At 39.1% G+C, this 16623-nt stretch overlaps 1 protein-coding gene and 1 long non-coding RNA gene across 5 annotated transcripts; both read left to right on the top strand.

Annotated features, from left to right (window-relative positions):
* Positions 1-3280: 3280 nt before the first annotated feature.
* On the top strand, positions 3281-5466 carry LOC125704792 (uncharacterized). Its single transcript, XR_007381250.1, has 3 exons — positions 3281-3344; positions 3651-3695; positions 4035-5466. It is a non-coding gene; the product is annotated as an uncharacterized LOC125704792 (long non-coding RNA).
* A 3759-nt stretch (positions 5467-9225) lies between these two features.
* cnga1b (cyclic nucleotide gated channel subunit alpha 1b) lies at positions 9226-16499 on the top strand. Of its 4 annotated transcripts, none has more exons than XM_048970511.1 (8): positions 9226-9535; positions 13329-13488; positions 13605-13667; positions 13748-13798; positions 13886-13954; positions 14041-14145; positions 14396-14502; positions 14654-16499. In XM_048970511.1, the coding sequence occupies exons 2-8, from the start codon at positions 13388-13390 to the stop codon at positions 16039-16041; spliced, it is 1884 nt and encodes a 627-aa protein (XP_048826468.1). In that variant the 5' UTR covers positions 9226-9535; positions 13329-13387; the 3' UTR covers positions 16042-16499. The 4 variants fall into 4 exon arrangements, with proteins under 4 accessions (XP_048826468.1, XP_048826469.1, XP_048826467.1 ...); XM_048970512.1 differs by lacking the exon at positions 9226-9535 and adding an exon at positions 11211-11400 and having other exon boundaries at positions 13332-13488; XM_048970510.1 differs by lacking the exon at positions 9226-9535 and having other exon boundaries at positions 13134-13488.
* The last annotated feature ends 124 nt before the right edge of the window (positions 16500-16623 follow it).

The raw sequence follows: 16623 nt of genomic DNA, 5'->3' as shown, positions 1-16623 counted from the left end.
GCACCGCTAAGCTTTCTTTCACCTACAGAGAACAAGATGGGACAGTGTCTAAAGAGAAGAGTGTTGTGTGTGTGTATATATTTATAAATGGGATTTTAATAGTTTGGGGAATGGTATTTTTAGACCTGCGCTCTCCAAGCAAAATGAAGAAAAAAAGATATATGAAACTGTGTAATTCATTAGATTGTTTATGTTGCAAAGCATTCTGGAGTGTGAGGAAGGCGTTATATAAATTAAACTTAGTGGATTATATGTGTATGGTGTGATTCGTAAGAACAGACGTGGCAATAATTCATCTTTATTTTTTATCTTTATGCTTTTGAACTGTAGCATAAAGCATGTTTGTCACAATACTGCCACCTTGTGATGAAGTAACAACAAAAGAAAAGACAGAATAGCAACCCTTTTACGTTTATATTGTAACACCTGACTGACCAAGGCATGGCAGCCATGAGGAGGAATGAGGAGGCTTCGTTAAAGAGGATTAACACAGGCACCAACCAACCATCGTATCACACGTAATGGGAAAGCACAAGGAGGTATGACACTGGACTGTAAGACACATACACAGAGTCATGTATACAAAGACACACGAGGATTAGACAGGGTTCACATATGACCCAGGCAAGGACACACACGACAATAGGGAATACAGCAAGTATTTACATTTAACAAACAAGGGGCTATTTACTGTATTCCCAACATGCTCTGCTGCTACCCTACACATATTAGTAATACATAATATTTGTTAGTGTAAGTGCATATTAAATATTTAATATTACACTTCTTAGCTTGGGTACTATGCGTCTCGGCATGCAGCCTCCCTCACGATGGCCGTCTTCATGACCATGGAATTTCTCGTTTATCACACTAACATTTTGCACATTAATAATTAATGGGTCCAAAATACAGTGCTGCCAGTGCATAAATTAATAACTTTGTACATGCAGGGGCATAATTTTGATGCTGTATGTTGTATAGTATGGTCTGGATAGGAAATAAAGTAGTTTGACATGCGAAGTGCTGTGTACAGTACTGTTTGTTTGAAAATGGTAATAAATAGACTTTTAAGCTTTATTTTGATGATCTAACACAAAGCATAAACTGCAAAGTGCAACTAACATTTTTGGGCGTGAATGTTGGGTGTGTCCAAACCCATTTTGATATTTTGATGGTGGAAAAAACAGACTTCACGCCAGCACAAGGCACAAAATGGTTGTCTTAACACTATTAATTATTCAGAGAGGTGTTTTAGGAGTAACATGTAATAAACCAATCAGAGTGGTATGTCCCCTCACCCTTAAAAGGCAGGGGTGTATGAGCTATGCGGACAGCTGTTATAAGGGGGTGTTTTTGGCTGAGGAAACGGACCTGCTTGTGTGCGAAGGGGAAATGCGGGTGTACATCATTTACCGGAGCACGACTGTCCCATGTAAGTCGTTTGTGGTGAAGCAAGCGTGGGATGCGGTAGCAGTGAGTGTGTCCTGAGTGTTTTCTGGCATCAACAGATGCATCTGCTCAGGGCCAAAAGTGGCATAATGATGTCAGAAGGTGGGGAAAATATAAGCTCACTGCTCACAGCGACTGAGAACTAGGGGATTAGAGGTGGGTGACACCAGTATGTAAATATTTTAATATTTATTTTTCATAAATATTTTACAGTTTAGAATGATTATAGCAGTGAACCATTTATGTACATAATTATTGTAAAGTAAGGGGCAAAATAAAATTGTATATAAACCGGTCAGGTATCTTTTAATTATTTAAAATTAATATTTACAATGAAATGTATAAACTAAAAAAAATTGTCCTTTAGCACGACTGCCAGAGGATCCACAGCCCGGCCCTGGTGGTGGAGCTAGAAGAGACAATGATAAATCAGACAGCAATATAACGAATGAAAGGAAGGGAAATATCTCACTCTAACCTCTGTTCAAAAGCCATCATGAAAAAGTTTTCAATAATGATCTAAAAGTACCAGATGCGCCTACAATCTCGTTTGAAAAACCCCACTCCTACAAGTGGGAAAAGCACACAAATTCATGTTATTTTGAAAACATGTGCGATTGGTGTAAAAATGAAGAATGTGTTGGTATGAAACTAGCAAAACCACTTTGCACCGCACTTTCTGCTGGTGCCTATTATTAGTGAATTTTCACATTCATGGGCGCCTGCCACCGCTAAACCCTAAACCCTAACCCTCATGAATGTGAAGGGGGGTCACTGTACACTTTTGTGGATGTCAAGTAGGCAAATCTGTGTTCAAGGTTATTATACTACTCATATGGTTCTTTTGCTGACAAAGCAGTAACTGGACCTGATCTTGATACACAGATAAATGTCAGATTTTTTTTATTATTTCCAGAAAACCCAATCCGTTTTTCTAAGATATATCAGTTAAAAATATAAATATACAGTGAAGAAAACTGCAGGTCAGTTTCAGTTTTAAACCTCAGGACCTGGTATACATAAATCTGAGGTATTGGTTCCAGGCACAGATTAAAATAGAAATGTGACTTGAAATATTTAAGTTCCAATAGCAAATAAACTATTTTCTGGGGGGGGGGGGGGGTGCAGTACAATGCAGTGGTTTGTACTGTTTTTTCACACCTCTAGGACCATGGTTCAAGTCTCCACCCGGGCTCCATGTGTATGGAGTTTGCATGTTGTGCCCGTGTCATCATGGGGCTTACTCTGAGTACTCCAGTTTCTCCCACAGTTCAAAAACATGCTAAGGTCCTGAGATGAGTTGCTGCCCCATCCCAAGTTATTCTCTGACTTGCGCTCGTAGCCTTCAGGATATCGGACAAGCAGGTACAGAAGATGAATGGAGTTTGGCAGGCTATAGCTAAAGATTTCTTCTGATTTATGTTAATATGCAGTATTTTAACAGTGTTTCACTACTTCTCATGCTTATACCAAGAGTTATGCCAAGGAGTGTCATTTGGTGGCTAGAGGGTTGTCTGTTGGGTGTGGTTTTCAACAACCTACCACAAACTGCAAACTGTGTGAAAAATACCAGCATTCAAGAAGGAATTACTTGGGCAGCAGCTCAGTCGACTTATCAGAGAGGAGCTAAATTCTGACCAAAAGACCACGAAGTGAAACGTGATGGAAATCAGATAAACAGATAAGTCTTCTAATAATATTAAGTAAATGTCTATGATAAAAAGAACGTACATTACTCAAGTAGGAGGAATTACCTTCTGATGGAAATATTTAAACATTTTAAAGATGGAATAGAACGCAAATGTAACCTGTTTATGGTGTTGATCCATACAGTTGGCAATATGGTGACCACAGTGACGATCTTCTTGACCCTTTGGGTGACTTTTCCTGGAACTGTGAGTATTACATGTTTGAATAAAAACATTAATATGAGAGCATGAGTGTGAATGAGCACTGGTAAAAATATGAAACATGCAGCATACTTTAATTAGATTTAAATGCATTTCTTTCCTGAAATATATTTAAATGAATTTAATCATTTAATTAATTAGTTTATTGTTTCAGCTCATATTTGTTTATTCATTATTTTCAGATAAAATATACAACAGAACAATTGGCAACAATATTCACTTTTAAACATGAATAATGTCCCATATTAACTCTGGTATGAAATTGACATGAATATATTTGGCTTTGCACAGCTTCCTGGAAAACACCATTATCTGAGTAACTCAGGCAGCCATGAGGTGAGAACCTGCAGCTGTTAAGAGTTAGGACAGTTCTGATTAACCTGTAAATTATTATTGTGATTATTATTATTATTATTATTAGCAGTAGTAGTAGTAGTAGTAGTAGTAGAAACAGTAGTAATAATACTAGCAGTAGTACTCTTAGTAGTTGTAGTATTTTTGTTGTCATCATTGTTGTTGTTTTTGTTGTATTCTCCTTATTACTGTTGTTGTTTATGTCGGTGTTGTTGTTGTTTACCTCTTTCCTTTTTCCTTTAGTGCCTTTTCCCCATTTTGTTATTATTATTATTAGTATTATTATTGATCTTGTTTCATTTCTGTCTTTTTCCTTTACAGAGACTACCCATTCTCACATTTCCAAAGGTCTACCTTCCAATGCCCCCACGCTTTGCAGTGCCTGTCTGGCCGGCCTTTCCAGCCGCCCTCCCTCAGCCAGTTCCCCCTCCCTCACCAAATCCATTGCCCATGCCAACCCCTACTCCTGCCACCACCCCGCGAGGTGACAACTGATAAAATGGCCTTGATCCCCTCAGATGCTCCCTAATCTTTTTTTGTGACAATGAGTGATTTGTACTTACTAGTCAATGAACCTAGAATTAAACTGCCACAAACTGCAAACTCAGATTTAAAAAAGGCCCTTCTCTTTTAATCTTACATGCACGAGTGCATATTACAAGTAAAGTATAGAACACAGCCCTTGCTAAAAAGAAAATTATTTTGATTGTTTTGTGCAATTGTACTGAACAAAAATGCTATTTTGATGCATTAGATGCCTTTTTGTTTCATATTTTCTTTATAACTAGTATTGGAACTTATAAACCTTTTTCACAAGAGTTTTACTCTTCAGCAAATTACATGACCATCTGTTTCACTGTCAGCCAATAACAGTTTACATTGCTGCATGACTCCAAAACAAGGGCCTTGTCACAGTGACGAATGTAGCATTAGTCTGCAAAACTCAGAAGCTTCCATTTCCATGAAGTATGATCTTACTCTGGCTTTCCAGGTATTGGCAGAACCTGATATGAACCTTGGCATCTGTTCAGTAATGATAGCTGTCACTTGGTCTCCTGCCTAAACGCTATTATTATGGGATTACTGTAAACCATGACTTGTGAAGACCTGACCCATCCAGGGCTGATGAGTAATATACTTTTTGTTGGCTTCCTTGGCGGTTTGTCTGACTCCATAATCTTGCAGAAAACAATAACATAGCTGATATTTAGTTGGGAACAGTTACACCATTTAATTTTGCTTGTGTAAAAATAGGTATACATATCTAATCCAGCTGTTTTTGTGTGATGTTTAAACATATTGAAAATATTACACTTTGGTAATTGATTTTTCTGAGCAGTCATGACGGCTCAGTGGGCAGTACTGCTGCTTCACACCTCTAGTGTTGAGGGCTAAAGTTCCACCTTTGTGCTGCATTTGTTTAGTTGCATGATCTCACTGTTTTGCATGGGTTCCTCCTGCAGTCAAAAGACATGCAGGGTGTATCCCAGGCCCATGCCCTGTGATAGACTGGCATCCCATCCAGGGTGTACCCCAGCCCCGTGCCCCTGTGATGGACTGGCATCCCATCCAGGGCAACCCCCAGCCACATGCCCTGTGATGGACTGGCATCCCGTGCAGTGTGTACCCCAGCCCTGTGCCCTTTTGTGATTAGAAGATGGATGGAAGTTTTCTGAACACCACCAGTAGCTTTACCCTCAAATATTGTATATGGCACATAATATGAATTAAAATTTATTCTACATGAAAATTATATGGTTTATCTAATTTCTTTTTTTATTATTATCTAAAATAATGGAACAGAGAGGTGAATTGGTGGATGACAGTGAGAGCTAAGTCCAGGAATTCCGAAGTCTGTCAGTTCTGGATTTGAGAAGCATCCTGTCACTGATCATACTCCTCTGGTTATTAATGACACTGTGCAGAGGTGCCTGACATTATCCATAATGGACGGCAGTTTGTTCAAAGCCCTTTTCTCTGCCACTGTCGCCAGAGTGTCCAGCTTCATGCCGACAACAGAACCAGCCCTCCTGCTCAGTTTTTCCAGTCTGGATAAGTCCTTTTTGCTGTGCTGCTGCCCCAGCACACCAGACCAAAGAAAAGGACCCAAATGTCGCACAATTAAAATCCTAACCCAAATGGTGAGCCCGTCCTCCAGGGGGCAGCAGAGGAAGCCCTAACCCTAACCATACCTAAAGGGGGGGGCATCCTCCAGGGGGCGGCAGAGGAAGCCCTAACCCTAACCAGACCCAATGGGGAAGCCCATCCTCCAGGGGGCAGCAGAGGAAGCCCTAACCCTAACCAGACCCAAAGGGGGAGCCCATCCTCCAGGGGGCAGCAGAGGAAGTTCTAACCCTAACCAGACCCAAAGGGGGAGCCCATCCTCCAGGGGGCAGCAGAGGAAGCCCTAACCCTAACCTGGGGGGGGGGGGTCCCATCTACAGTGATCACAGACAGGGAGCTGAACAAGGCATAAGGCCAACAGACACTGACCCAGGAACACAGGCAAGGCAGTGATTTATACAGGGAGAGAACACAGGTGACACATATGAGGGAAATAAATGGTCATAAATGAACCCAGGTCAGAAATGAGCCCTGGTCAGTTCTGTACTCCAGGGACTGGGGGTGCTGGAACCCTGGCGCTCATGTTACATTACCAGTATCTCTGCTGAACGGCAGCACCTTGTCTTTGTGCCCTGTTTAAAGCTCAGACAAAATGCTGAAGTAAAGACCAAAATACATTTCTCAGCAATAAGAGCAGCAGAAAACAACAGCAGACACTATCATGATGGGTAAGAGCTCGTCCAGAGCCTGCTGACTCAGTGATGGTTTTTGCGAAGTGACATGGCGGGATGCCTCTCAAATGGCCAAAGCTGCTTCTTTAATGGGAAGGTGTATGAAAAAGCAAATGTGCCTTTATAATCGTTGGGAAATGCTGACGAGCGCTGGGCCTGGTCTGGCTCCATCTCCACATTATGGCGCGACACTCACTTTACATTTATATTCTGTAGGCTGCATGGAGGCCCCTGTTCGCTTAGTACATCATCACAGAAAAGCTTCACATTATAGCCTTCGCGTTAGTCATGACTCATCTCGCGCACCAACACTTTGGCAGGAAAGTGGCATGACAATGCAACTACACAGGGAAAAATGTTCAGAAATGACATATAAAGATTTTGCATTATATCACTCAAAACCATGTTTTTAACAACACTCTATTTTAAAGTTGGTTAAATTAAAACCAAAAACAATTCTTATGCATGGCCACCAAAGTCATATTTCACATAATGACGTAATGTTATCTAATCATATCTGACTGTGTCTGGAACCGGCACCATGACACATAGAGCTAAACCTACCATTGAGAAGCTATGAAAAGAGCATATTAAACATGATAAGGCTGCACTGCTCCCATCTGATTGGCCATATTCAAATGTGAGCAAAGTTTAAATTCTGCTGGAATCTACTGGCATTGTCATAAGACTTCTGTGTACAGAATATCAATTAGCTCGCTATCTTCTGAAAAACTTTATACAGGTAAGATGCTGTTCAGTTACCCTTCACCTATTGTGCATTTTACGATTTTCCTATTTCCTGATAATCCTCTTTGGCAGGTTACAATGTTTCTGATGGGTCTCGTGTTCTTGACCTTCTGCTTTTTGAGGTGCACGTCTGGGAAACCAGTAAGTAGAGACTTTATCTTCTGGGGCTTTTAGTTCTATAGTAATACTTTAACATACGATCCAAGAATAGCACAGTTACACAAATTATTAGTTATGTATTATTTCAGAAGGAATAGAAGTTTTTAATACACCAACCACAATGTCTTTAAAATTGTTTCCTGCCAGATACAATCAGCAATCGATGTCTAATCCTTAATGAGTCTGTTAGTAAGATCATGCTAAAGAGATGAAAATAATAAGCATTATTCACACAGACACAGACATACAGACACACTTACACAAACACACTTACACAGACACACTTACACTGACACTCTTACACAGACAGACACACACAAGGTGAAAAATGGTGAATATTTTAAAAAGGTTTGTTTTAAGCTATGGCCTCATCTATTCCTGCCAATCAGCTGACAGATCCATTAGCAGACAGTGATGCTCAGCCTCCGGTAAGGGCCTTGTCACATTGAGAGCATCAGTATCAGTCATATGCGCCATTTAAAGAAATTCTGTGTATCTTAAAAGCTTCTACATTTATGCCTCTGTATAGGTATATACAGTGATTATCCAGCAACCTGTGATGGTAAGAGCTCAGTTTGTTTCAGAAGGATTACAAGATTGTTTTAAAGATTCTTAAAAATGTAATTTTCCTCTGTTCAATGAATTGTCCCAGGCAGCTTCAGTGAGTTCCGAAGAAGTGTTTCAGTCACCGGTGAGCACAGTGAATCTTTATAAATATAATTACACTTAAAATTTGCCATAAAATCTGTTGCCAAACTACCTTAGGTCTCATTAATCTTTCTAAAAAGCACAAAGGTTATTGTTTGTTGTGTGTCATTTTTTGATGGCTTTTACTGGGTACAGTTCCTTACAGATCCTCTCATTACAGACTGTGTACAGAGGGATTTTCGTAGCTATGATTCCCGGTAGCCAGAACATGGGTCTTACAAACAATGGTGGGAAGTCAGACAGAGACACCCCCAGCCTGGACGGCCTCTCGTGCAATCCAGAAGTCCATGATATACCAGATCCATCTCCTAGCACAGCAGAAGATCGGGGAGGCACCATGTCCGCTCAGACTGCTGGGAAATCTCCCATGGGTGTAAAGCTGGGAACTAGGACAGGCTCCCCAAGCAGCAGAGAAGCAGAGCAACAGACAACACCTCCATGGAGACCTCAGGAGGCTGTTTCACTGTTACCCCTCAGGATCAAACACGCAGAAGGGGCCAAGGAGCAAAACCGAGAGAGTCGTGCAATGGCAGCTACTATGACAAAAGTAAGGAAGGCGCTTGCAATATCAATGCAAAGAGGAGACGCCATTTAGCGTATTTGAAATACAAAATTGTAGCTTGTCTTTGACATACTTCATAAAAAAAAATCACAGTGTAATTTGTATCAAAATACTTGAATTTTGTATTTCTTGTATTTTGAAGATACAAGAAACACTTTCCCCATTATATATAAGCATGGGTGTAGGAATGATTTCAAAGGAACTAACGTGAATAATAACTGATTATAACATTACTTATCATTCATTTAGTTTTCTGCGGTTTACTCATTTGATTTTTTAATATTATTAAAAATATATATTTTTATTTGTGATAAGTAGGGGTTAAAAGTGAAAAGACAAAAAAAGCAGTTTTGTAAAAATACAGTCAAACCTCGGATTGCGAGTAACTTGGTTTGCGAGTGCTTTGCAAATTTTTTAAATAAATTTTAACTAGCGAGGCCTTGCAATACGAGTATTACGTATATGCTTTGTCTGCCTAGCGTCACATGATCACAACTGAGCCAATGGTTCTTCTCTCTCTCGCTGCGGGATTGTGGGTAATCGTCTCCCATGCTAGGTCTCGGTCTGCGTGCCTCATTCTTATAGTCAAAATTTAGTAAAAAAAAAAAAAAAAAAAAAAGCACCACCCGAATAAGGGCGTAGCAGTGTGAGCGACAATGCAATGTCCACATTTCCACGAAATCGAAAAGGAGGCAAAAGCAGCCGTCATTGGACAGGTTCCTTGTTAAAGTCCCACAAAATGAAAACGATTCCTATATATTATTAGGTGTCACTGGTTTCGTTAGTGATAGTGAAATTACTTCTGCAAAATAACTGTATTTTTCGTCTTCCTCAGACCGTTCTTATCAAAGGTAAAGAGCAGGTTAACTTGTTTTATGTATTTTTACTTTATATTTGTGTATTTTCATATGAATGTTTTTGGGTTCTGGAATGAATCATCTGAGTTTCCATTAATTCTAATGAGAAAATTTACTTTGATATACGAGTGCTTTGGATCACGAGCACGTTTCCGGAACGAATTATGCTCGCAATCCGAGGTTTTATTCATATTATGACACCATGGGGCCAGCACCGTAAATTGTCTGGATATCGGCATGCCTTGCGCTGTACTGAAAATAAGAAGGTAAGAAACTTACACATGAGAGGACATTTTGCCCATCAAGCTTGTTTGGGGTAAATTCAGCTAATAGCTTAAAACTGTTAAAATCTTGTCTAGCTCTTATTTAAAGGAACCCAAGATTTTAGCTTGCACTACACTAACAGGAAGACTATATTCCATTCTACACATTGTGTAAAGAAGTGTTTTCTCAAATCTAGCTTAAAATCTTCTCCCATTAATTTCCACCTAAGGCCACAAGTTCTTGTATTTGAACTAATATTGAAGTAACTATTTGGTTGAGTGAACAGCATCCACAGATGTTTGAATCTTATATACCTTTGTCAAAACTTCAGGAGAAAAGAGTTGCTGCTCAACTTCACTCATACTTGGAGAGACACAACATACTGGATTGTTTCCAGTAGGGCTTCCGCCCAGGACACAGCACTGAAACTGCCTTGACTAAAGTCATAACTGACATAACAATGGCAACTGATGCTGACAGCGTGACTATGCTAATGCTTCTGGACCTTAGTGCAGTTTCTGACACGGTTGATCATTCTATCCTAATACAAAGACTTAAATCTGATATTGTGTGAAATGGTGTTTAAGTGGTTTAAATTGTATTTTGAGTAACTGAGCAGTGCTTGGGTGGGACCTTGCTCAGGATTGCTAGATTACAGTTATTAATAAATGAAACATGTATATATTCTTCATTCCTTCTGAAAGATTACATCCTTCTTCCTGATCCATACTGGTGTATCTTAAATATATTCTCAGATTTTGGTGAATGTAAATGACAGACGGAGAGAAAAACAAGGGGCTCTCGCCCCATCATGAGAGTGGAAGCAGGCAGGGCCTCTGGGTTCAGTGTCTATTCAGTGTAAAGAAGACGAGGGCTGTGGAAGCTGCAGATAGTTTGCTTAAATAAGATTACGGGATATGACAGAGTGCTGACAGGGCAGAACAGGAAACAAGCTAGCCTGGTGAGACTAATCCAGGGATCTCTGCTGCTGCAGACTCAAGGTGAACCAAACCCAGGGTGAGATCCATCTATGAGGAGGCAGATTCAGATTTTTACTGTTTAAAAATCACAGCTTAGTCCCCTCCAAATCACTCATTGACTAATGCATCTTTTGCACCTCAGATTTAAATGGGTATTTAAGCCATACAGCTAGCAATTAGAAATATATGGTAACACATATAAACTGATTGTCAGTTTTTGTTAAAACATGCAACCAATGCTTACACCTGCAATGTCATTGTGATTATTTTAGAGAATAAATTCATTTATGTGGGTAAGAAAAACAACTAAGCAGTGATCCTCTTTCATATTAATGAGTTGCCTGTCAGGTGTGTGTGTGTGTGGGGGGGGGGGGTGTCACAGGGACTTTGCAACTGTCATTTGTACCCAAGTCTAAATCCCCAAAGCCTACTTGGGGTCAATGAAGTTTGTGACCACAGCAAAACAGTCATACTGAAACTGATAAATAATAATGCTATTTGACGCACTAATGGTGTGAATGTTTCTCTGAGGAATTCAAAATGATTTTGCCTTTGAGGATGTAGAGGGGCCTTTAGGTACACCAGGGAAAAGTATATAGTGAAGACTAGCTTCAGGTAAGTCATTTTATTTCACTACTAAATTTTACCCTATTAAAGTAATGGTTTTGAAAATGTTGTTTCCTTTTTTAAATCCAGAGTAGAGAAGATGAGTTATTGTGGAATATTAACATTTGCATGACTGTGACTGTCAGCCAGGACTCTCTATGTGATTATCACATTATAAGGATATTTTTACAGCCCAGTGGAGATTATACACCCTCAAATTAAGGTGTAAAAAGAGGTCCAGTCACTACAGTGTTTGGCAGATACTTGATATACATATACCTCCATATGTGGGTGATTCCAATGAATTGGTGCCATTTTGCATGTTATAAATCTTCAAAAATAAATTAAATTTTTTCCAACACTGAATAATAACATATATTTAGCTATTCAAAATGTGCAGCAGTCAGTCTCAGGTAATTTAATTTCATTTTGTCAAAGTTTTTGGATGGAACCTGGTTGCATTTTTCTTAATCTTGTTAAAAAAATCTTAAGCTACTGTTTTAAATATCAATTGAAAAGCAAATCAACAAGTTCTTTTGTGGCCCCCTCAATAAAGTGTGTATTTTAAAGAAATTATTGGTTACATGTCCCCCCCCCCCTCCCCCTCACACACACACACATACATATATTTTGCGTATGCTTAAAAATCACTATATATATGTACTTTTACTTGAGTAACGGGACTAAAACTATCAGGACAGAGTTTTATCATAAAATTAGCACATTCATGAACCACAGACATATGTCAAACCTAATAGTATGATAATGTTGAGTACATTCAAGTAATCTGCTAAAAATGTATATATTTTTTTAACAAATAAATGAATTAGATCTTAGAAATAATTTAGGTAACAGGACTGAGCATTGAGTTTGACTACCTCAGATATACAATATCATCAAAAATACAGGAAAGAAAGTGAGAGAACTTCTGGTTTTCCTGTGGTCTTCAGGCGACAGATGATGCAAGTTATAGGTGAACATGCCATTTGTGCAAAGTGCCAATTAGGGGCAGAAATGAATTAAGGTAACAGGACTGAGTGAAAAATCGGAGGCAAGACTAAAATGTGTATTTTAACTAGAATATTATTGATTTATATTAATGTATTTAAAGCATAATTGAGAAATACTGTCACACAACAATGCAAAAAATAAGATTTTTAAAGGTTTTTAGTCATTATATTTCATGGTGAAGTGTAACATTACTCAACAGGAATTTTTCAGAGTTCTAGGTAGTTTTCATTTGTGTTTTGCATTATGTATGTTAAATTTGCAATGGGGACAATGCAGAGGACACTCTGCTTGAAAACAATATGTACTATAACGCTAATTTTCATGCATATTTATACATATAATGTCCTGAGGACAGAAATTGCACTTATTCAGTGGAAAGGCCCCTAAATATTAAGGGCAATTTAGAGATGGCCATTCACATAAACATATATGCTGATCTACCGGAGTAGGACCTGCTTATGTAGTGGTGAGAAATACAACAGTATATAGAAAATCTACATACATAGATCAGGGATCAGGGGTGGGATCTGAAACCTTGGAGGTGTCAGACTACAATTCTGTAAATGTGTGTAGGGATATATAAATGTACACACACACAAACACTATATATGTGTGTGTGTGTGTGTGTGTGTGTGTGTATATATATATATATATATATATATATATATATATATATATATATATATATATATATATATTAGTTAGATTGTTTTAGGGATGGTTGCCATGGAACCAGGTTTTGAAACGGTGCGATAATATTCCGAACTATTCTTTGTATGGTAGCCCCCACATATTTTCTATGAAGAATCATTTATCTGCCTCATTAAGATGACGTTGTTCTCGTATGCCTGTTTTTCTTATACACCCACATGCCCAGTCATGCCTCATTGCTGTCTAATAAATCGAGTTTCATTTGCTGACAATAGCAGATGGTTTCTGGATGCCCCCTATTATCATCTGAGGAATAACAGACAACACAGCACTGATGTCATCCAAGATCAAGCCAGAACGTTCCCCACCAGTCCATTGTGGAACAGTGCTGCAGGACAAGGATGGACACACACAGGAGGATGGTAAAGGGCAAATGTGAGGAGAACTTATTACACATGTAAACTAACCCACAGTGACATGAAGATCGCCCGTCTTACATGCCTTTGACATGAAGGCCACTCTCAGTGATATCAGCTCATTTTACTTCGCAGAAATATGTACGAGTCTGAGCCAGCTCTCGTCCTCAACCTGAACAACAGCAATAACAATGCAGAGTGAGTACGGGCAAAGCTCAGCATCTCCGAGATGAACATACGCCTACCTGCATTTTTCAACTTAAACTGCTCTCTTTCAGAGGCAAGCAGAGAAAGAAAAAGGAAAAGAAGGACAAAAAAGCAAGAAAGGAGTAAATATATACACATACCTTTATGAACATTATATTCTGAGCAAAAATGATGATCACAATAATAAGTTATTGATATTTTTGTTTTAGGAAAAAGGAAAAGAAGGACAAGAAGGAAAACACAGATAAAGGAAAAGAAATGAATGAGAAAACGGACACGTGGGTTACAGCAAGTGTGTTTACGTCAAAGACACATCAATTCTTCAAATTCACCTGCTGATACTCTCCATGTTTTTTCTTTGCAGGCCGAAGGAAATCTATGTTATCGACCCTGCCAGCAACAGATACTACCACTGGCTGTTTGTCATCACCATGCCTGTCATGTATAACTGGACCTTAATCATTGCCAGGTAGCGACGATCTGGTGGAACGCTGGCTGTTCGTTAATATTAAGAGCATCAAGACATAAAAACTGCAAATAAACCTAAATAAAACTAAGCATGTACCAGTGGCCAATGCTGGTTTGTCCCTAACATATTAAGGAGGCTGTTTGTTCAGCTGATTCTAACGAACCTTCCAAAACATGCAATATAAAGTAAATAAAAAAACAAATAAAATCAGTGCACAGTGCTAAAGCTTTTGTTGTTTGTATCTTTGCAGAGCTTGCTTTGAAGAATTACAACAGGACTATCTCATTCTGTGGTTCATCGTAGACTATTTATCAGACATTGTATACTTGACCGACATGGCGTTCAGGACCAGAACAGGTAGCTTAATTTAATGCATGATTAAAATATCCAGAAATTGACAATCCTGCAGACATTTTCGCATTCATACAAATATAAAATATATTTCATAATAATTCAATATATTGTATTCAGTATTAGTCACTGGTTTGTTTTTCTCGGATTTATGCAGGATATCTTGAGCAGGGCTTGCTTGTGAAAGATGAAATGAAGCTGCGTCAGCGATACATGGAAAGCCTGCAGTTCAAGCTCGACCTCATATCAATGATCCCAACTGACATCCTATACTTCAAACTGGGACTCCGCTATCCAGAAATTCGCCTCAACAAGTTGTTTCGCGTTAATCGCATGTTTGAATTCTTTCAGCGAACAGAGACAAGGACCAACTTCCCTAATGTCTTTCGTATTTCAAATCTCGTCATGTACATTGTAATTATCATCCACTGGAACGCATGTCTGTACTACTCTTTCTCCAAGGCTATTGGATTCGGATCAGACACATTTGTTTACCCTAATGTCTCACACCCTGAGTACGGACGTCTGGTCAGAAAATATGCATACAGTTTATACTGGTCCACCCTGACTTTAACTACCATTGGTGAAACCCCTCCCCCAGTTCAGAACTCTGAGTATTTTTTTGTAGTTTTTGACTTCTTGGTGGGTGTTTTGATTTTTGCTACCATTGTAGGTAATGTTGGTTCCATGATTTCCAACATGAATGCAGCAAGAGCTGACTTTCAGGCCAGAATTGATGCAATAAAGCAGTATATGAGCTTTCGAAAGGTCACCAAGGACTTGGAGAAAAGAGTCATAAAGTGGTTTGACTACTTGTGGACAAATAAGAAAGCTGTAGATGAGAGAGAGGTGCTGAAATACCTACCAGATAAACTGCGGGCTGAAATTGCCATCAATGTCCATCTGGACACATTAAAGAAGGTTCGCATCTTCGCTGACTGCGAGGCAGGGCTGCTGGTGGAACTGGTGCTAAAACTGCAGCCACAGGTGTTCAGCCCTGGGGACTACATCTGCAAAAAGGGTGACATTGGCAGGGAGATGTACATCATCAAGGAAGGAAAGTTAGCAGTGGTGGCAGATGATGGCGTCACACAGTTTGTAGTCCTTAGTGATGGAAGCTATTTTGGCGAGATTAGTATTTTGAACATCAAGGGCAGTAAAGCTGGAAATCGCAGAACTGCTAACATTCGCAGCATTGGATACTCGGACCTCTTCTGCCTGTCCAAGGATGACTTGATGGAAGCTCTGACAGAGTATCCTGATGCCAAGGCTATGCTAGAAGAAAAGGGAAGGCAGATCCTCATGAAAGATGGCCTCCTAGATTTAGAAGTGGCCAAGCAGGGCCCTGACCCTAAGGACATGGAGGAGAAGGTGAACAGCATGACGGGCACCCTAGACCTTCTACAGACCAAGTTTGCCCGGCTGTTGGCAGAGCATGAGGCTGCACAGCTGAAACTGAAGCAGAGAGTCAATAAACTAGAGAAAAAAGTCATAATCTCCTCTCAAATGGTCGATCCAGTAGGTGCTGCACCTGCTGTGTTTTAAGAAAAAAGTAGAATGGGAATGTAAGAAACAAAGAGGAAAAAGAATTAAAAGCCATGTTTTTTCCCTTTCAAAGCTTGTGCAAACTTTGTGCAGTTCCTCACATTAAAAAATCCAAAATTGTATATTATATGCTATACCAAACCAAATTTTGATTATATATATATATGTAATTTAATGTCATGTTTTAGTATCAAATTTAGGCTATACATATTTATGAAAAGGCGTAATATTACAGCTATGTTTATTGTGTATCGTGTAAATAATATAATATATACAGTCGAACCTCGTTACTACGTACAAGACGGGATATCAAAAACGGTGTAACGAGTGTTTCTTTGCATTTTGTTTGTATTACATGAAAATTATTAAATCATATTCAAATTCTGTCTATTAAAATAATTTTTATGTAAATGTAAAACCAATTCTTTCTTGTTTACAAAAAAGCAACGTATCATTATTTAGTTGGATGTTTTGAAACGCACAAGGCATCACGGGATCTGTAGTTTTAAAAATTCAGGCTTTGACGCGATTCAGTAGCATTTTAGGAACCTTAACGAAATTGTGACATTTAAGACACATACG

Source organism: Brienomyrus brachyistius, chromosome 12, assembly GCF_023856365.1.
Source record: "Brienomyrus brachyistius isolate T26 chromosome 12, BBRACH_0.4, whole genome shotgun sequence".
Lineage (NCBI taxonomy): Eukaryota > Metazoa > Chordata > Actinopteri > Osteoglossiformes > Mormyridae > Brienomyrus > Brienomyrus brachyistius.
Note: the sequence above shows the minus strand (reverse complement) of the source record. Positions and strands in the feature narration are given on the sequence as shown.